General features: G+C 43.2%; 1 protein-coding gene across 2 annotated transcripts in view; it reads left to right on the forward strand.

The window, feature by feature from the left end:
• Positions 1-22,501, forward strand: part of TMEM63B (transmembrane protein 63B) — a 2,399,602-nt gene that overhangs the window by 1,098,061 nt on the left and 1,279,040 nt on the right. For both annotated transcript variants that reach the window (XM_044060665.1, XM_044060674.1), the window contains one exon: positions 14,801-14,938. In XM_044060665.1, coding sequence (XP_043916600.1) covers positions 14,801-14,938 — 138 coding nt within the window. The remainder of the gene's footprint in view (positions 1-14,800; positions 14,939-22,501) is intronic.

A 22,501-nucleotide genomic window follows, 5' to 3' on the forward strand; every position in this document is an offset into this window, starting at 1 on the left:
GGCATTAGGCCACATTCAACCAGAGCTGCAGGCACTTCAGCAGCCTTTCTCACGGGAGTACCAACCAAGGACATTTTAGAGGCTGCTACTTGGAGTTCAGTGAACACCTTTACAAAGCACTATCATCTGCCACTCTACTCTAAATCCAGGGCAGGCTTTGCAGCTGCAGTTCTGCAGGGCCTCATAGCTGCTCCTAATGCTGTTTAGCTCCAGCCTCCCATCCATAGCATTGGGACTCTACCCAAATGTAATGACTGCAGCAGTGAAACACGAAGAACATAGTACAGTTGTGTACATTTACCATAAATGTAAATGTTCGAGTGTATTCACTGTTGCAGTCCAGGTTACCTACCCGCCATCCCCCTTTTCTTCTGATGGAACCTAGCTTTCCTTCTCTAATTTATACAACCTATGTGGTGTATTTGCTTGTAGATGAAGGTAAAGTTTATATTGGTGCATGTATTTACATATATATATATATATATATATATATATATATATATAAATTTGGACTACCCTTTTAGGGGGCACCTGACATCTGGGGCAAGGAAAAACTAAAGAAAATGGCACCGGCCACAGCTTTTATACCCCTGACGACCTGATGTCAGGGAAGGGGCATTAGCAGCCGACGCAGGACCCAGGACTTTGGAATTCAGGTCGACTGAGGGCAACCTGCCAGCAGGATTACCTAATTGTAATGACTGCAACAGTGAATACACTCGAATATCTACATGTATGGTAAGTGTACACAACTGTACTTTTACGTATGCTTCAGACATAGCCTGGCAACATGTACAAATAGCATCAGAGTTCAGGGTGTCTAGTCTCTTCAGGAGGTGAAGGAGCATGTCAATGTCAAGGAAGTGAAAGCTCTGATCCTAACCCTTCAGACTCTGCATTACCTCTGGTCACCAGGGCCTCTCAGGGTCCCTATACAGACAATATCACTGTTATGTGGTACATCAGTCAGCAAGCAGTAGCAAATTCTTACTGCCTATGCAGATTTGCCTTCTTAACATGGGACATTGCCATGCACTATCAATTGTTTCTTCAGGCAGTTTATATTCCCTCAGAAAATAATGTAACTGGAGACAATCTTAGCAGATACAAGGCAGAACCTCTCTAATGGATGTTAAACAGAGAGGCTTTCCTGCACATTGTTCATTTGTGTGGTGCTCCTCAAGTGGATCCTTTTCCCTCCACTCAAAATATACAGTGCCCTAAGTTCTGTTCCATAGTGCCAAGTACTCTGGCCTGGAAAATGCTGCCTTTCTCTTGGAGAGGGATGTTCCTGTATGCTTTCCTCCATCTTCCCTTGTGGCCTAAAGACCTACACAAGATCATGTTGGACAGTGCAAAAATCTTGTGACTGTGTTTTGGTCCAGACAGCATTGGTTTCCCCATATTTTTCACTTGTCCTGAGGCAGTCATCACAAGTTACCACACAAGATGGATCTACTCACGCAGGACAAGGTCTCTTGAATTCACCCTCATCTTCTCATCCTACATTTGACTCTTTGGGTGATAGGGTAGTAATTCCTTTCAGGCACAATTTTTTGTGAGGACATGCTTTGGGTTTTGCAGAAGACAGGACAACCTCCTACTAGAAAATCTTATGTTGCCAAGTGGAAAAACATTTCTTCCTATTTTCACAATAATAAATAGGACATTCTTTTGGTTGGTACTCCTGTTTTTTTTTCTTTCTGTTTGTGTGAGTTGCTTACTTCTGGTCTGTTGTAATCTTCTGTTGAAGCTCATTTGTCAGCCATTTCTGCTTGTCTATCTCTAGATCAATCACTTTCTTCTAGATTTGAGGTCAAACAAGTTTCTAAAAGGCATTCTTCATATTAGGCCTCCCAAGAAAACTCATTCCTCCTACTTGTGACCTGAACTTTGTTCTTAAAAAGTTAACCCAGCCAACTTTTGTACCCACAGCCCACTTCCACTTTGAAACTGTATACTTGAGAGACTGTCTAGTCAGTAGCTCTGACTTCACCAAAGGAGTCTGTGAACTTCAGGCCCTTATGACATTCCTCCTTTTCTAGTTTTTCACAGAAACAGTGTCTCTTTAAGACCAATCTTTCTTTTATGCCTAAGGTTGTCAGTGATGTGTCTGTTAATCAGATCGTCCACTCTTTCCTTTTTTTTACCTTTTTCACAGGGTAACAGTGAAAGGATTGTTTATTCTTTGGATTAATATAGACAGCTCAGATACTATTTAGATTCAGGGAAAGAAAGTGTGTTTGGCTATTTCCAAACAAAAAACATTTCTTCTTGGCTTTCTTAAGCCATTTCTTTTTGTTACTCTTTTCATGGTAAACAGCTTCCTACATTTATTTGATTCCATTCTACTAAAGCTAGGGTTACCACCTGTCCCTCTTTGCGAAGGACAGTCGCACTTTGGGCAGTTTTGTCCTGTGAAAATGGCAAATGTCCTGAAAGTTTAAGACAAAAATATTTACTAAGTTTTCTTTAATAGTTGCATAAAACAGTTATTTTGCATCTGCTACACCTAAATATTATATGGAACAGCATAAGCAACTTGTATGCTACAAGAATCAGCTTTCATTTGGGCAAAAACATTGAAGTTCTGTCCTTTGCACTGGCCGTGGGCATGTCTGCCCTGCAAAATCACGTTTCTACAAAAAATTTCCCACTTTGGGCATTTGAAAAGGTGGCAACCCTAACTACAGCAGTTGTCTGTTCTGGGTTTTATTTTTTAAGGGTCCTGATGCTAGATCAATTCTGGAAGCTGCTACTTGGTCATCTGTGCATACTTTTACTAAGCACTACAATATGGATATGTTTTCAAGGGCCAGAGCAAGGTTTCTCAGGATCATCCTCCATATTTTTAGAGATTTCCTCAGTTCCTTCTTCCTCCTCCCTTTCTTTACAGTAGCTTTTGTCCTCCTTATAGTGACTAAGGAAAGACTAGTACAGTTTTGTAAGAGCTTACGACAACAGCAGATTCCCTGCTTGTCACTGTTGTAGTATTCCATCCCGCTGTCTTCCCCCATGGAGTTTTGTCCTCTTCTTCTGGCTGAGAGGACATCTGTTATTTTTTCGGGATGCACATTTGCAATGTTTCTTTTTTCTTTATTTGCTGCTCCTGTTCTTCTTGGACAATCCAGGTCTGAGGATTAGGTGCTTGTATGTCACTTAGTGGATATAAAAAGTGTACACACCCCAGTTAAAACACCAGGTTTTTGTGATATAAAAAATGAGACCACGATAAATCATTTCAAAACTTTCCCACCTTTAATGTGACCTATAGCCTATACAATTCAATTGAAAAACAAACAAATCTGTCAGGGTAAAAATATAAAAATAAACAATGTACAATAAGCTGCTTGCATAAGTGTGCACACCCATAAACTAATACTTTGCTGAAGCACCTTTTGATTTAATAACAGCATTCAGTCTTTTTGGGTACATACCTGCCATCAATTAAAGAGACTGTGATTAACCCCAAATAAAGTTCAGCTGTCCTAGTAGGATTTTCCTGACATTGACTCACTTGTCTGCCGCAGCAAAAGCCATGTCTCGCAGAGAGCTTACAAAGCATCAAAGGGATCTCATTGTTGAAAGTCAGGAGAAGGGTACAAAAAAAATTTCCACAGCATTGGATATACCGTGGAACACAGTGAAGACAGTCATCAAAAAGCAGAAAAAATATGGGACAATTGTGACGTTGCAAAGAACTGGACGTCCCTCCAAAGTTGATGAAAAGACACAATGAAAACTGGTCAGGGAGGCTGCCAAGAGACCTACAGCAACACTGAAGCAGCTGCAGGAATTTTTGGCAAGTACTGGTTGTGTACTACATGTGACAACAATTTCCCGTATTCTTCATATGTCTGGGCTATGGGGTAGAGTTGCAAGACGGAAGCCTTTTCTTACACAGAAAAACATCCAGGACCGGCTAAAATTTGCAGAACAATACATCAAGTCTCCCAAAAGCATGTTGGAAAATGTGTCTTGGTCTGATGAGACCATGGTTGAACCTTTTGGCCACAATTCCAAAAGGTACGTTTGGCGCAAAAGCAACATTTCACATCACCAAAAGAACAACATCCTTACAGTGAAGCATGGTGGTGGCAGTATCATGCTTTGAAGTTGCTTTTCTTCAGCTGCAAATAGGTGGAAAGAATGATGAACAGTTCCAAATACCAGTCACTTTTGGCCCAAAACCTTCAGGCTTCTGCTAGAAAGCTGAAGATGAAGAGGAATTTCATGTTTCAATACGACAATGACCCCAAGCATACATCCAAATCAACAAAAGAATGGCTTCACCAGAAGAAAATTAAAGTTTTGGAATGGCCCAACCAGACCCCGGACCTAAATCCAATAGAAAATCTGTGGGGTGACCTGAAGACGGCTGTGCACAAGAGATGCCCTCGCAGTCTGACAGGCTTGGAGCACTTTTGCAAGCAAGAGTGGGCAAATATTGCCAAGTCAAGATGTGCCATTCTGATAGACTCCTACCCAAGAAGACTGAATGCTATAATTAAATCAAAAGGCGCTTCAACAAAGTATTAGTTTAAGTGTGTGCAGACTTATGCAGCCAGCTTATTCTACATTTTTTATTTTTTATATTTTTTTCCCCTTAACAGATTTGTTTGTTTTTCAATTGAATTGTACAGGTTATAGGTCACATTAAAGGTGGGAAATGTTTTAAAATGATTTAATGTGGTCTCATATATCACAAAAAACTGGCATTTTAACAGGGGGGTGTAAACTTTTTATATCCACTGTATGTACCTTATGCTTCAGACAGAGGACATATGTCTGATGTATGGCACAATGAAGGGCTCAGGCTTTGATATGCCTGCCGATTTTACAGTTATCCTTAGCAGGACATCCCTGTAGTAAGGAATACTGCAACAGTGACAAGTAGGACATCTACTGTTATGGTAAGTTCTTACACAACTGAACTATCTTTTACATCCACATGAGAAACCACCAACTCAGGCAGATGGGGCCTCACTTCATGTGTCTTTCTTACAGCTTGCATGCAAGATTAATTAATTATTTGTACAACAAAGATCAATTAATATTAAAAGTTGTGAAAAACATTTTGTTGTTCATCAGCACATGCTAATTGTAAATTGAGCATCATCTATGGGAGTAAGTCCAATTCCAGAGTCTAGGAAAATAGGAATTGCTGTTACTGTACTTACAAAGTACTACCATTTTCTCTACATCTCTAAGGGGAGATAGGAAATTCAAGAAGCTACATACTTTACATTAAAATTCCACCCACTCAACAGCATAGCAGTGTCCGAAAGCACAGGAATATTTCAATTTGTTTAAAATATTCCAAGAAAGTTATGCAATGCATGGAAAAACCACAAGCATACTCAATAATCAGAAAAGAGTTTTGTTAAGCACTTTTTTGATGTCAGAAAGGCACTTAAGCTTAAGCACCTCTCACCACCGATAAACTTTGATGTTGTGCTTTATAGAAATCTAATAGAGATCAGCTTCAAACACAGAAGAGCAAAAGTGATTTTAAAACTATCAAACATTTAATTTGGCCACGTGAAGTGCTTAACATTGTTTCACTTCCTCCTACCACTGTTCTGTGGTGGCTGCTGTCTTTATGGCGGTCTCACATATGTTATAGCCTTCAAAACTGTAACACACTTACCACTCCTACACTGTTCTTCTCCTACTCTGGCAGTAGACTGAAGAAGATAAAACTCCATGTACTGCAATGAATTATGATCAAGTTTCTTCAACTGAAAAAAGCCTGTTATGTGCTTTTGATATGGATGTCAAGATTCACTTCTCAAGTAAGTTTCTTGACATCTGTTTTTTTTTTTTTTTTTTTTTTTTAACAGATCCTTATCTTGAACATATAACAAGCTGTTTATGATCAGATGCCAGATGGTAATCCTCTATGCTATGTTAAACATGCACAAGCGTCTAAATGTGAAGAGCTACATGCATGCTCACTCATGTCCTAGAGAAAGAAAAGTGACACCAGTTGCACTGTTGCAGTGAAGCTTGTGTGCTCTACAAGCACCATCAAATACAAAGTCGTGCATTTACAACATATGCCTAATGCATCCTGGAACACTACAGCGTAGAGAGAAGAAATGGAACAGAAATAAAGTTCCAGAATATGGTGCTATTCCTTAAAAATGGTTGTTTCTCATTCATTTCAATACGGTGGTGCAGTGGTTAGCATTGCCGCCTCACAGCAAGAGGTTCTCCAGTTCGATCCTCGGCTGGGGTGCCTTCTGTGTGGAGTCTGCATGTCCTCCCTGTGGTCGCGTGGGTTTCCTCCAGGTGCTCCGGTTTCCTCCCACATCCCAAAGGCATGCTGCAGGTGGATTGGACACTCTAAATTGGCCCTAGGTGTGAGTGTGTGCCTTCTGTGGAAGGTTGGGCACCGGGCTGGCAACTCAACACTGTAAAACTCCACTGCCAATCATGAGCAGACAAGGTGATCCGCTGTGGCGACCCCTAACCGGGAAAAGCCGAAAGAAAAAGACTTAAAAATGCTTGTTTCTAAAAAATAGCATTGTGTAATAGCAGTACGGCCTGTTCATTTATGAGTAATATAGATTTACCCACACGTGAATAGCCTAGGATTTATTGCTTAATGTATTGTTCACTGACAGGATTACTGTGTTATGTTTTAAAATGGGACTTCACTGCAGTTTTTACATTTTATCCTACTGTTACTTAAATCATGATATGCATTTAAATTATCTTGTACAAAAAATTAGTTTACCGAGATAACAGGAGTAGAACCAAGTGAGAATTTGTGTTGTTGAAGGAATATGCATTTCTTAACAGCTGCAAAAAACAAGGCAGTACTTTGCACCAAAAACCGGTGGTGAAAAACATGATTTTTAAAACTTATTGCAGGAATGCTGTACACTGTAAAAGTACTTTATTACCAGTCCTATATTAGGCCAGTGTTATTAACCATATGATTCAGTTTTCTGTGAACCTGCCTTAAGTGTTCAGTGTTGAGTTTGCAGACATACTGAGGCATCATATAGTAGAATATACTGACTGCTTGATGTTCATCGTGCATACAGCTGCAGTCATAACAGATGGGTTATCCTGCCATCAGGTGGGTCCTCGGTAGGCCGAATTCCAAAGTCTAGGTCCGGCGTCGGTTGTCGTCGCTTCTTCCCTGACGTCAGTGCGGCAGGGGTATAAAAGAGGCAGCCGACGCCATTTTCTTCAGTCTTTCTTGCTGCGCGGTGCCCGAAGCAGAAGCAGTTCGCAAGTGCCGGTCGGCCAGCTCCTGAGATTTACGAAAGTATTTCAGCCGAAGTCGTCTTGAAAGCTAAGTACCCCGTTGGGGAAACTTTTCTTGCCTCAGACCGATGTCAGACAAAGTTAATAATTGCATTTCATGTGGGAAGCAAATACCGCATAAGGATTTCCACTCTTACTGTATACCTTGCTTAGGCCCAGACCACGACGTCTTGGCCTGCCGTTTTTGTGCTAGATTCAACAAACGCACTATTAAGCGTCGGGCGGAGTTCGCCCTTCACTTTTTTTGGCAAAAAATTTAATTATATTATGTCGTCGGATACCCCGATTCCAGTTTTGTGCAAAAAATGCAAAGATAAGGACCAGCATACGAGGTCCGCACCACCTACTGATACCATGCTTAGGCTGACTACCGGTTCTCCTGTACTCAGCGAGGCACCTACGCAGCCCCTGAGTACCAATGACATTGCATTACTGGTGTCTTCAATGCCCGAGGTCGCAGGCTCCTCAGCCGCCATTCCTACTACAGATACCGACGCCGCTCCTGCCAGGGAAACTCAGAATTTAGACAGGCCTGCCATTTCTCAAGGGGTCTTCAGGCCTTCCTCCTTCTCTATTAAAGCCTTCACTAAGTCTAAAACAGCTATGAAAACCAAAAAACAGGTTCCTCAGACACCCTCTCAAGGCTCCATGCCTAAAAACAGATGCTTAAAATGGCTGAGGATTTGATTACTCTTATCAGGGGTTCTCAACCCCCCTCTGACAAAAGGCCCAGATTAGAGGAAGACTACCCTTCCTCAGATCAAGCTTCTATTGCCTCAGAACTATCTGAGGACCAGGATTGTGCCTATTCTCCATTCGAAGACTCTGATGCAGAGGAGTCTATTCCCTCAGTCTCCCCCCCTGAGGACTTCTCTTTTGGGGAAACCCTGCATACATTGAGGGAACACTTTCACTGGGAAGGCCAAGATTACTCAGATTCCATGAAAAGGCTCAGGGTATTTCTTCTGCTCCCCCAGCATAGGCCTCTGGCTATCCCTCCTGTTTTAGATATATTGGATGATGTGTACTCAGAAGCCAGCCTTAATCCTGATTCTTTGCCTCCAGCTCCTGTTAAACCAGACAGGTATTACCGGGTTCCTGATTCTCACCAGTTCCTATATAAAAGCCATACTGCTGACCCAGAAACTATTTCACAGGGTCCCAAGGGAATTAAGGCCTCTACTGCTAAAAACCCATTACCATCAGAGAGAGATGCCAGATCTTTAGAAAGGTGGGGTAAAAAGGTGTACACCTCGGCCACTTTAACCATGAGGGCATTAAACTGTCAGTTCCATATGTTAAAGTATCAACAGTTTTTGATATCTCAGCTGAAAAGCAAAATGACACAACCAGAACAACCAGATTTAAAAGAGTTGCAGGATTTGTTGCATGGTGCAGAGCAAGTGGGTAAACATACCTTGCAGTGTGGTTTTGATGTTTTAGAGGCCTCATGTAGAGCTGCTGTTACGGGGTCTGTTATACGTAGGCATGCTTGGCTCAAAGAGCAAACCTTACCAGATCATGTCAAAGCTAAATTATTAGATGCACCCCTTCAAAAAGATGTATTGTTTGTTGTTAAAGCAGAGGGAGGTGCTAAAGAAAATGGAGGAAAAAGCGAAATCAATGAACACAGTGAAAGATTTCCTGCAGGTACAGCCTCCACGTTTCAGCAGAAACTGGCCCTCAAAAAATTGGTCCTTTCCAGCCACGGACAGACCTCAAAGGGGCAGATACAGGCGTCCAAGGGGTAGAGGGCAACCTCAAGGATCTTTCAGAGCCAGACAGTGGCAGGCACCAACCCCAAGAGGTGGAGAAGATAGATCACAGTCTGTTAGAAAACAGACACAATGACTTCCCCCTACACCTGTCAAGCAAATCTTTAATGGCAGCACCTTTGGGCAGAAAACTGACATTATTCTCAAAAAATTGGCATATTGTTACAAAAGACAAATGGATTCTGGACATTATAGACAGAGGCTACAGGTTCCACTTTCACACCCTTCCAAAAATGAGAGGCATGCCAAACCTGCCACAAAATCAAAGGGCAGAGGCACAAAAACAAATTTCAGCTCTCATGGACATGAAAGCAATTCAAGAGGTACCTGCAAAAGAACAAGGTCAAGGGTTTTATTCCAGACTATTCCTGGTACCAAGGAAAGACAAAGATTGGAGACCTATCTTAGACCTATCCATCCTAAACACATATCTACAGGTGCCAAAATTCAAGATGCTCACATTACAGCAGCTTCTTCCCATGCTGGGCAAGGAGTCTTGGCTGGTAACATTGGACCTCAAGGAGGCATACCTGCATGTCCCTATCAGACAAGATTGCAGAAGATACCTCATATTTCTTGCAGGTTCAACCCATTACCAATTCTCTGCATTGCCCTTTGGCTTATCTACTGCGCCCAGAGTGTTTACGAAATGCCTGGCATCAGTAATCGCCTTCTGCAGACTACAAGGGATACAAATCTACACGTATCTGAACGACTGCCTGATCCAAGCGGACAGCAAGGACATACTACTGCAGCACCTGGCGTTTGTAATAAAACTGTTGAACTTCCTGGGATACACAGTCAACAAAAAGAAATCAAAACTAATACCCTCTCAGCAAATTATTTTCCTGGGTGCCAACTTGGACACAACCACCCAGATGGCCTACCTCATGCCAGACAAGCAAGGGCAATTGTCTCAATACTTCAGAAAAATGGCTACTTACACACCAGGCTAACTGCAAGGAAAGTCCTGCAGGCTCTGGGATTCATGGCATCTTGCATCCTACTTTCCCATGTGCAAAGCTGCATATGAGGAAACTTCAATGGTACCTAAAAAACTTGTGGTCTCAACACAGCCACAGCTTGGAAGCAATTATACCACTCATTCCATGCCTTCAAAAGGAATTTATGTGGTGGGCTCAAGCTTGCCAAAGAAACACAGGTCTTCCTTTCTGTGTACCTCAAGCAACTCAAATCATCACAACAGACGCCTCAGACTATGCCTGGGGAGCACACATGACAAATCCGTGCATTCAGGGAAAATGGGCACGAAAAGAGAAGCTCCTTCACATCAACCAAAAGGAAATGCTAGCCGTGCAAAAGGCTATTATGACCTTCAAAGACCTACTGCATCCAGGCCAGCTATTGATAAGGACAGACAACACCACAGTGATGTGGTACATAAACAAACAGGGGAACTCATTCATACCCCTGTGCAGGCAAGCCATGACCCTATGGAACACAGCACTGGAATTGAAAATTCAACTACAGGCACAATTCCTGCCAGGGAAGGAAAACACACTGGCGGACAACCTAAGCAGAAATATGACAGATCCACACGAATGGAAGTTGCATCCTCAAATTTTCACAAAGATAACTCAGGCATGGGGACAGCCAGACATAGATCTCTTTGCTACCCACAGAAATTGCCAGTTGAAAAAATTTTGTTCAAGGACCTATCATCCACAGGCCTGGAAAGTGGACGCACTTTCCTTCAATTGGGCAACTTTGACAGTCTATGCCTTCCCGCCTCTTCCTCTGCTGCCCAAAGTTCTATTAAAAGCCAGAGCAGAGAGGCCGAAAATTATTCTCATTGCTCCAGACTGGCCAAGGCAACACTGGTATCCGCTCCTGAAGAGCCTGACACATTCCCCACCATGGATCCTGCCTCGAGTCCCTCTTCTGTTGTCCCAGCACAACTACAAAACTCTTCACAGCCATCTCAAAATTCTAAATCTAGCTGCATGGAGAATTCCTTGATTTTCCAACAGTTTCTCTCCTCCAAGGAGGTGCAGGATGTCATCTTGGAGGCCAGAAGACCTTCTACTAGAAAGGCCTACTCCGCAAAATGGAAACGATTTTGTGCCTGGAATCAAAAGAAGGGACAGAGTCCTTGGGTAATAAATATACCTCAAATTTTACAGTACCTAGCAGAGATGTTAAACAATGGACTTTCCTTCTCCTCCATCAAGATCCATGCTTGCCATTTCTGCACAATACAACACAGATCCTCCTTTATTCTCACATCCTCTCTTAAGGCAGTTCCTCAGAGGGGCAAAGAATATAAAACTCCCAAGAAAACTACCAGTCCCTGCTTGGGACCTCAACTTCATATTAGACATGGCTCAGTGGTAAGTAAATTTGGCTATAGTGTGCAGTGTCCTGGGTTCTAGACTTGCAAAGGCTGTTTATTTGAAACTATGAAAATCCGAAAAAGGGAAGGCATCTCTGATCAGTGTTAGCAAAAAACTACGGGCACTCATAAAATCATCTAAGGCCAGCTTCGAGAGAAAAATTGCACAGGACACTAAGGATAATCACAAGGCTTTCTTTAGTTATGTTAGGAACCTGGGTGGGAATTCCCAGATATGCTCAGAATTGGTCCAAAATGACAACAAAATACACCGAACCCACAGACATTGCCAACATCCTAGCTAACAGGTTCAGTGCAAACTTCTCCCCCCCCTCCCCACCAAAAGGGCAAATATCTATCCCAGCAGAGTGCTGCCCCCCTGACATCTCAGATGCTCAGGTAAGTGCCGCCCTCTCCTAAGCAAAAAAACACAGCATCAATGGGACCACACGGTGTCCCGGGCTGCATCCTACATGAACTCCAAGAAGAGCTAAACCCAAACATAAAACTACTGTTCAATCTCAGCCTTACCACAGGATATGTACCCAAAGAGTGGCGTACAGCAACAGTGGTCCCTCTCCACAAAGGTGGTGCCTCAACGGATCCTGGAAACTATCGCCCCATAAGCCTGACTAGCTTGGTCTGCAAAGCTATGGAAAGGATCATCATGGACCTCATAAAAAAAGATATTGGGGACCTACAGACACTGGATCCTACCCACTTCGGCTTTGTTAAGGGCAGATCCTGCCTCTAAAATCTGGTCAATTTCTTTGAAACAGTTACCAAGGCCATTGACGAGGGGAAGGTGGTCCACACAGCCTACCTGGACCTCGCAAAAGCCTTCGATACAATACCCCACTCGGGCATTGTAGATAAGATCCCCAGCTTAAATATAAACCCCTATGTCACTAGATGGGTTGCAAACTGGCTCAAGGACAGAACCCACATGGTTAGAATTGCTGAAGCCATGTCAGACTCCAAACCAGTTACAAGTGGCATCCCACAAGGCTCAGTCCTGGGACCTCTCCTGTTCAGTATATATTTCTCGGAGGTACAGGCCAACATGGAAGGACTGTGGCTGACCAAGTTCGCAGATGACTGCAAACTGGGCGTTATAATCGACTCTCCAGCCGACACAAGCATCCTCCAAAAGGGACTCATAGAAACAGACAACTGGTGCCAGAGCCATGGCCTCAAGCTAAACACCAAGAAGTGTATAGTCATCCCCTTTGGCAAAAACAAAGTGCCCACAAATTACCACATAGGTGGTTATCCATTAAGTACGGAAGAAGTAATTAGGGACCTGGGGACCCAAGTTGATAGCAATCTCTCATTTGACAACCACGTGGCCAAAGTGGTTAGGAAAACATTTTATATAGCCCACCTAATCATGAAGGGATTTACATCTAGATCAGGGGAAGTCATCGTGCCTCTTTACTCATCCCTCATCAGGCCCATAATTGAGTGCAATGCCCCTTTTGGGATGTACCTTACCAGACACCTGCAGCAACTGGAAAGACCCCAAAAGTACCTCACCAAGAGTATCAATGGGCTCAAACAGATGCCATATGCTGCCCGGTTAAAGAAACTCCAGCTCTACTCAGTGGCATACTGCCTGCTCAGAGGCGATCTGTGCCTGACGTATAAAGCCATGTCCAACCCGGAATTAATGGACATGCTGCACCTCATAAAATCCAAATCCCATTGAGCTACACGCTCGAGAGACTTGAACCTCAGCACTGAAATAAATAGGACATGCTGGAGGGACAGATTCATAACCCAGAGGCTCCCTTCACTCTGGAATAAAATACCAGTCCAGGTTAGGCAGAGTCCCTCATTGACTCTCTTCAAGAGGAATCTTGATGAGTGGATGGGAGATAGTAGGTTTACCCCGGGTATCACTTCTGTGTCACTGTTAGACAGAGGCACAGTATACTAACCTTGAAAAAGGGCATAGCAAAATTAATTTAAAATGTGTGGCGAAAGTCAAACACACTCTGGCTAGGCTTATAAATGCCCTAGGGCAGATAGCCTAGTATGAACCTATGAACCTAAAAGCTGACCCTTCCTCCCTTCAAGCCAGCTTCTTCATCAGAGCTACAGTACTTGTCATGGAAAACAGCCTTTCTTCTGGCTATCACCTCAGCTCGCAGAGTTTCGGAGCTACATGCCCTCATGGCTGTGCAACCATTCATCATTTTCCATCAGGACAGAGTTTCCTTACGAACCAACCCTACCTTTATGCCAAAGGTAGTATCCAGTGTAGCTTTGAATCAGACTATCCACTTACCTACCTTTTATCCTAATCCACAAAACAAAGGGGAAAGACTACTATATTCCTTGGACATTCACATACAACTTCGTTATTATTTGGACAGGACAAAGCCATTCAGGAAATCTGAGCAACTCTTTGTGTCCTATCCTGCAAGTGCTCAAGGAAAGGCTATTTCCAAACAGACAATTTCAAAATGGATAGCCCACTTCATACGCTTTTGTTACTCATTTCATGGAAAAACTGTGCCTGCATGCATCAGATCCCACTCCACCAGAGCCACAGCTACCTCTGCAGCCTTCCTCAGGGGGGTCCCTACCAAGGATATTTTGGAAGCAGCCACCTGGAGTTCAGTGCACACTTTCTCCAAGCACTATCACCTCCCACTATACTCTAAATATAGAGTGGGCTTTGCCACAGCAGTCCTGCAGGGCATCCTAGCCCCTCCTAGTTCCACTTACTGCCTACCACCCTTACTTAGCTTTGGGATTCTACACATCTGTTATGACTGCAGCTGTATGCATGATGAACATAGTACAGTTTTGTACCTACCATAAATGTAGATGTTCGAGTGCTCATACAGCTGCAGTCCAGGTTTCCCTCCCGCCAACCCCTCTTAGGACAGGCCTTATGACAAACCCTTTTCATATAACCTTTTGGGGTACTCTTTTATGGTGTATTTGCTTGCAACTACTCTTTTATACACCTGCCGCACTGATGTCAGGTAAGAAGCGACGACAACCGATGACGGACCTAGACTTTGGAATTCAGCCGACCGAGGACCCGCCTGACGGCAGGATAACCCATCTGTTATGACTGCAGCTGTATGAGCACTCGAACATCTACATTTATGGTAGGAACAAAACTGTACTATTTTGCTACTGTTACTCTGTTTGCTTGCTCAGTTTCTGTGAAACAATTTTGCTTTGTACTTCTGCTTTTGCTAAATACAATCCCGTATATAGCCTACGGGCTTAGACCCATGTCATTCAGCTGTTTTGTAAAAGGAGCATCTTATTCTCGGATACATATGATTCCTCAGGTGCAGTGAATGTAAATTTGTAGTGCGCAAGACCTAAAGATATTGTAACAAGCATCTTTTTGCTTTCTGTTTTCTAGAATTCTGAAAGACTTTAATGCATGCAAATGCCAAGGCTGCAAGTGTAGAGGTGAGCCACAGACCTCTGCCTACAGTGATCGTCTACATGTTCCAAAGTGGACAGTGACCTATGCACCAGATCCCCAGAATATCTACTGGTAAGATTCTCTAGCTTTCATCTAACCTTACTGTTGTATATATCCCTTGTTAGCATCTTCTTCATGTCTTCTTCCAACTTCTTATCTGACTTCTAATAATTCTAAGCTCTTGTGTACCATTTTTTTTCCCAGGAAAGAAAAGAATAAGGTCTAACAGAGTGCACATAAGTGCCAATACAGGTACAGATGACACTTCAAATAAGCCATGGGTTCATAGGTGTATACTAGTTTAATAACCACTGGAGCCTTTATAAGCCTGTCAAAGTTCCCCTATTGTATTCCACATGTTTATGTGCCTTAGAGGTTATTTTAAGGGTATAGGTAAGGAAGGGCAAGTTTTACAGGCTGCCCCTGTCCATTAGAGACTTATGTGCTAGACCTGGTGTGTATTTCCAATTTTCCATCCACTAGTCCAGGTCTCTCATGAAGAGGGTTAGGAAAGAACTCTGCTTGACAGAGATGGAATGCCTGTTCCAGAGACGTTAAGTTTTCTGTCATGCATACCTGTCCCCTTTATATGCACTATTTATGTCGCCAGCAAAGTTTAAATCCCCAGATTGAGTAATTCTGATGCTACTTGTTTTGCAGAAATGCAAAAGGTCTATCCAAGTTGGATACAAAGATGTCTTGTATGCCAGGCATAGATCCCCTGTCAACAGTTTGTAGGATAGAACATAGAAATTTGAGGCGATATGTGTAGGACATGCTGTTTTTCACCCTGTGTTCTTTTTGTGAGGAACTTCTGTGGGCGTTCGGGTTGCTGCATGTGCCTGGTCAGGTACAATATCAAAGAGGGTGTTCTACTCAATGATGGACCTGATGAAGGCTGAGCAGTGTGAAATAATGACTTCCTTGGGTCTAGATGCCATGTCCTTACTTGTAAACTGAACAGCATAGAATGACTGCCTTACTACCTTAGACACATGTTAGTTATGAAGTCTGTAAACATGTTCGTGATCAGAGGTTTTTAAAAAGTAACACATTTTCTTAAGTTGCATTGATTATCTTTTGAAACATCACAATGTATTCCTGTGACACGTAAGTCATAGCATGTTGCCATCAGATTAGTTGCAATGTTTTTCAAATGACTGATCCAGCCTCTGTCAGGAGTCCTGGATCTGCTAGTTGCCTGGACAATTTTGAAAATACTGTGTACTTAGTGTTTGCCAGTTGTTCTTACTCTTGGGTAGGATTACTGCAAATGCAGAACAATAAAAATTAATGAATGTTTATTAATTGCAAAGCTATAGGTTCATAGGATCATAGAAATTACTAGGCTATTGGCCCTGAGGCCCTTATAAACCTAGCCAAGAATTTAGCCCATGTTCCAACAAGTCAGCACCCTATGCCACTGTCCAGCAGGGACACAGGTGGAATCCCATGGGTGTATTTTCTGTTCCAACCCAGTTATTCAGGTCGCACTTAAAAAGGGTTAATGAGGCACTCTGCTTTACATGGAGAGGGAGTCTATTCCACAAAAGGGGGAGTCTCTGGGACACAAATCTGTCCAATCTTCCAACAAGTCCTGTTGATGTCACAGACCAGGTTGAGGTTGCATGTGCGGATTATTTGAGTGGAGCTTGACTTGCGGATATGAAGCAGTCCCATCAGGATGGGGTCTGTGATTGCTTTCTATGCCAGACAGAGGTCACTTCTGATTAGTCTGTACGAGACTGAGTAGAGGGACAGGGCTTTTAGCTTATCTGTGTAGGGTAGATGTTTGAGGCCCTGGATTGGGTAAGGAACTTCTATGGTCTCTGCAGCTGCTGTATGTGCTCTGTGAGGTACATTCCGAAAAGGGCATTGTACTCAATGGGTCTAATAAGGGAAGAATATAGGGATGTTATGACCACCTTGTCCCTGGATGAGATACCCTTACTAATGAGGTAGGCCATGTAGAAAGCTTTCTGTACAAGGCAGACAATATGGTGGTCAAAAGTCAGTTTGTATCAGCCTGGATGCCCAAGTCCCTCACAACTGATTTTCATGCTTAGTACCTTACTATGAGTGTGATAATTTATGGGGACGTCACTCTCCCTAAAAGGGATAATGATGCATTTTTTGGCATTCAGTTTGAGGCCATGTTTCTGACACCAGTCATTTGTTTGGGTGAAACCCTCTTGGAAGATGTCCACATCATTAGGGGAATTGACGACAGCACCCAGCTTGCAGTCATCTGCAAACATGGTCAGCCATACCCTACTGGATTTGCCCTGCACCTCTGAGAAGTATATCCCAAACAGCAAAGGCCCAAAGACTGATCCTTGGGGTACACTGCTTGTTATGGGTCTACTACTTGAGGTGGCTTGCTCTATTTTGACTAGGTGGTTTCTATCAGTGAGCCAGTTTGCTACCTATCTGGTAGCATATGGATTGATGCCTAGTAGAGAGAGTTTATCTATTATACCTGAGTGGGGAATAGTATCAAAGGCTTTGGTCACGTAAAGGTAGGTCTTATGATTGTCTTTAGTAGATGTGGCCTTTTTGGACTTGAAGTTTGCTTTGGAGGATTTCACTAATGCTCTTGTTTGCTTGTTCAGGCTAAGAAGAGATTGCTTCCAATTAGGTATGTGCTCCTTCTTGGTCCTGGACAGCATTTTTTTTCCTTTTATTGTAGAATTTATTTATTGTAGATGTCCATCAGATAGATTTACTCTTCCTTGAGGAGGAGGATTTCATCCTGTCTGGCATTCCTGATTTCATGCTTTGTCTTTTTTTTTTCTTAAGTGGGGCATCTGCCCTAACAAACCTCAGCAGTTTTGAACCTTGGCAGGAGTCAATAAGAGTACAAAAAACCTCCTCCCAGACTAATATTTGAGGAATCCCCCTCAGCCCTTTGGAAATAACTAGCTGTGGTTCTCCCTCAACATCTGGAGCAGATGTTTATAAACCCTCTGAGGACATGTGATAACTCAGATCAATGTCAGCCTTGGGCAGAGCAATCCGACACAAGCACTGAACTGTCTTCAAGAGTTTTCATATGCATCTAAAGAAACATCTAGTGGAGACTGGATAACAATAGGATCAGGTCTTGTTGACCTTCTTCTTAGTGCTCAGCACTTGTTCGAAACTCATTGCAAGCACTAAATAATCTACAATTTACTACAGCACTCCACTTTCTTCACTTGTTAGGAGGAAAACAGTTTTTAGTACTTAAATTAATAAGCACCTATCCAGGCATGTCTAAGGGTCAGCTCCCAGTATTTTCCCCTGTCCACCTGATGAAGCTAGACATCTTTGGGCAGTGTAGAAATTGCCTCATGTACTCTGACAACCCTCTCCTCCTACCACCCAACATTACAACCTGTGAGACATGCACTTATATAGCCAAACTGAAAGCCAAGCTGTCTCCAGCCAAGACTGTACTAAACAGTCAAGAGAAGAAGGTAAACACCTGCACCGCACCACACTCAACACATAGTTCATCAAAACCTAAACCACCTACACCCACACATAGTAACACAAAACACACACCTACATTCGTGCAAGTTCTCAATAGAAATCTGCCCAAACAACAGAGACCTCCAAAACTGAAACGCAAGCAACCACCACACCCCAACACTACCCAAATGACACATAGCCTACAAAATCAGTGTGCCACTCAACCTCAGCCCATAAGGCAAAATAACATACCCAACACATTAGTCATAGGTGACTCTGTAGTCAGGCACTCTGATGTCCCACTCACCAGGCTAAACAAGGAGCAAGTTACTGTCAGCTGCCTGTTGGGTGTCAGGATCCACCACATAACGCAACACTCAGATCACTCCACAACAAGTACAAATATGACTGTGTCATTGTCCATGTTGGTTTGAATGATTTGAGACGTACCTCCCTGGACTACATGAAAAGAGACATGGAGGAGTCTCGCATAATGTATCCCAGGCAGGTATGTCCCTAGCCCTGAGTAGCATCCTGCCATCGCCCAGAATGATACCACAATACAAGGACAAAGTGATTGACTTCAACAATTGGCTAAGCTTCTGGTGTTATCCTAAGGGGATCCAGTGTCTGTCTGCCTGGGATGACATGGTCGACTGACCATGATGCTTTGCCAGAGATGGCCTGCACCTGTCACCGCTGGGAGTTCAGATACTAGCTAAGGCTCGTGCCACCCCTATAGTGCCTTTTTTAGGAAGGTTCAAATAACTAACTCACCACCATAGCAGGTATAAGCAAGCAAAATCTGAGGGTAATTCTACTCAATGCTAGAAGTCTAAACCTCAAAATGCACTTATTAGAGGCACTCCTTAAAATGGAGAACATTGACAACTGTGCAGTGATGGAGACCTGGTTCAAGGCTCCATAGAGCACCCCTGCATTACCAGGCTATAACTCAACACCACCTTTCAGCCACCTAACCTGGACCGAGACACTAAAGTAGGAGGTGTGTCCATATTCATTAAGGATATCCACACCTCCAGGCTAGTTGCTCAACATAATGCATCTGAAATTATCCAAGTGCAACTAACACTGGGCAAAACTGCAATCCAGGTTATAGCTTGTTACAGATCCCCCGCCATGGCCCAGGATGCCCATTCCATGTTTCTGGGTAATATTAAGGTACAGCCCAATACCCTAATAATGGGCAATTTCAACTACCCCGCCATCAACTGGGAAAACTACTCATGTACTAACTCATTTGATCAATGCTTTCTGGAATTCATAAGTAATGCAATAATGTAATAATGCAAAAGTAAAGACCGCACTCTCCAAAGTCAAGAACACAACATCCATGGGACCTGACAACATCCTAGGCTCTGTTCTGCATGAACTACAGAATGAACTGGCACCCCACCTAAGTACCATGTTCAATCATAGCCTCACTTCAGGCTTTGTGCCTACTGAGTGGCGCACACCTCCTCCACAAAGGGGGTGCTACCACGAACCCCAGGAACTACCACCCCATTAGCCTGACGAGCCTTGTCTGCAAGGCCATGGAATGTATCATCTTGGAGCTTATAAACAAGGACATAGCTAACCTCCAAATTCTGGATCCCACTCAGTTCAGATTTGTAAGAGGTAGGTCATGTCTCCTAAACCAGATTGACTTCTTTGAAGCAGTTACCAGAGAAGTGGACTAGGGTAAGGTGGTGCACACAGCCTATCTTGACCTCGCCAAGGCTTTCGACACCATCCACCACTCTGGAATTATAGATAAACTCACTAGACTGGGCATAAATCCTTATGTCACAAGATGGATGGCCAACTGGCTCACTGACAAAACCCACACAGTGAAAGTAGCCAACTCCAAATCCAACTTCAGACCAGTGACAAGTGGAGTACCACAGAGCTTAGTCCTGGGTCCTCTCCTGTTTGGCATCTACTTCTCAGAAGTCCAGGCTAATACAGCAGATGACTGCAAACTAGGTGCCATAATAGAATCGCCTAATAATGTGGACATTCTACAAAGCGGTCTCACTGAGACTGATGCATGGTGTCAAAGTCATGGCCTCAAGCTCAATGCCAAGAAGTGCATTTGTCATCCCCTTTGAGAAAAACACTGTACCCATGAACTACCACATAGGCAGTAGCCTACTAAACACCAAAAGTGTGATAACAGACTTTGGGACACAGGTGGACAGTAGTCTCTCCTTTGATAATCACATTGCCACAGTAGTCAGGAAATCCTTCTATGTGGCACACCTCATCACAAAGGGGTTCGCCTCCAGAAAAAAGAGGTCATTGCTCCTCTCTACTCATCCCTCATCAGACCTATTATAGAGTACAATGCCCCATTTGGCATATACCTCACAAGACATCTACAACAACTAGAAGGGCCACAGAAATATCTCACAGAGAGGATTACTGGCCTCAAACAGATGCCATACGCAGACCATCTCAAAAAACTCCAGCTATACTCCATCGTTTGTCACCTACTCAGAGGCGACCTCTGCCTAACATACAAAGCCATGTCAAACCCAGATCTGTTGGACATGCTATACTTAAAGAAACCCCAATCCCTCCAGGCACATGCTCCAGGGACCTAAACCTTGCCATCACAATAAACAGAACATGCTGGAGGGATAGATTCCTGTCCCAGAGACTTTCCATGCTCGTTAAGAAAAATCTCGACAATTGGATGGGAAATAGGAAATTCACCCTGGGGATCACTTCTTTGGCTCTGCTAGACAAGGCCGCAGGAAAATAACTTTCTTGGGTGGCAAAAGCCAGGGAACATTTTTGGCTAGGCTTATGTAGGCTTCAGGGCCGATAGCCTAGTACCTACCTATGAACCTAAGACAGCTGTTCCTCAGGATTGGAGGATTCCACCACAGCACCCCGAGTCAAATTGGCAGAGACAATAAGTGGTTATAAAGGGTCTCAGGGAAAAATGTTTGTCAGATGGAGCACTGCATATGGTCGGGGGAAGCACCTAGGCAAAAAAAGACATTATTTGTGATGGTCTTTACAGGGAATATGTCTCCCACATTGGCATCTTCCTTTCTTGGATGACATGAACACAAGTAAACAATATAGCAAAAATTGAGAAGAAAGCCCAGTGGGGCACTTATCTGATATGGCTTGGTAGCCAGCACAGCAAATAATTTGTGAGCATGTGTGTGTCCATATATCACCTTTGTGCCGTTCATGGAAAGTATATGTGTGACACATGGTGCCTATATTATCTAAAGGAATGGGTATATTGGCCAGAAGTTGGTGTATTCTTGGCAGGAGATCCCTTCAGTGAAGAACACTGCAATAGTGAAATGAAAGGACATACACTGTTCCCCTATACCTTCCAATAAGGGGCAAGTGAGCACACCTCCAATTTCTATACATACCATCTCTAGGGTCGAACTTGGTGAAAAAAGAAATGGTAGAAAATAAACACATAACTCATTTTTCCTTCTTCTCTTGTCCTGCAGAGGTTGTTTATTTTGGGTGCATTTTCAATCTTCCCACTTCCTGATTCAACACTGTTTTGATTGCATTACCAAAAGCTTGCCTTCCATATAAATACCTACGCTGATCTCAGTATATCAACAGCAGCCCAGTCATATTTGGCCCATATGCCATTGCAGTTATCAATATTTTAAAATCTGGGTTCAAGCCTGAAATTGGCCCTTACAATTCTTTCAATGGGCCCTTACACTATTTTGACATCACCACCACCGTCACTGCTCCTCTCCACGAAAAGGGAACAATTTGAGATCAACATTTTTTCTCTTTAGCTGAGCCAATTTAGACATAACCTGCTCTCCCCACACCTGGCCAAATTGCAGCGTTAATCCATCTGAGACCATTTTTTAAAACTTGGTAAGCACTATCATTACCTTTTTTGATTCAGTTATAGTAAATGTAGTCATAAATTTATCAATAAGCACTTCTTAAGTCTTAAAAATAACTACTCCCCACTCCTGCAAAATTACTGCCCCTGAAGAGAGGTACGCCCGAATCGCCACATCACTGTTTTCCTCCCCATACCAGCTCTAGCAAAAATACTAGTTGCAAGTCAAATTCAGGTTTGTACGTAATCAGGGCGTTATCCCTCTTTGCCAATGGTGCTGACTAAAACATTGTCATAGATGAAGTAATTCATGAGTGAAATGGTGTCCATTT

The sequence above is a fragment of the Protopterus annectens genome, chromosome 1.part0 (assembly GCF_019279795.1).
Source record: "Protopterus annectens isolate FY-2018-M chromosome 1.part0, PAN1.0, whole genome shotgun sequence".
Classification (NCBI taxonomy): Eukaryota; Metazoa; Chordata; order Ceratodontiformes; family Protopteridae; genus Protopterus; species Protopterus annectens.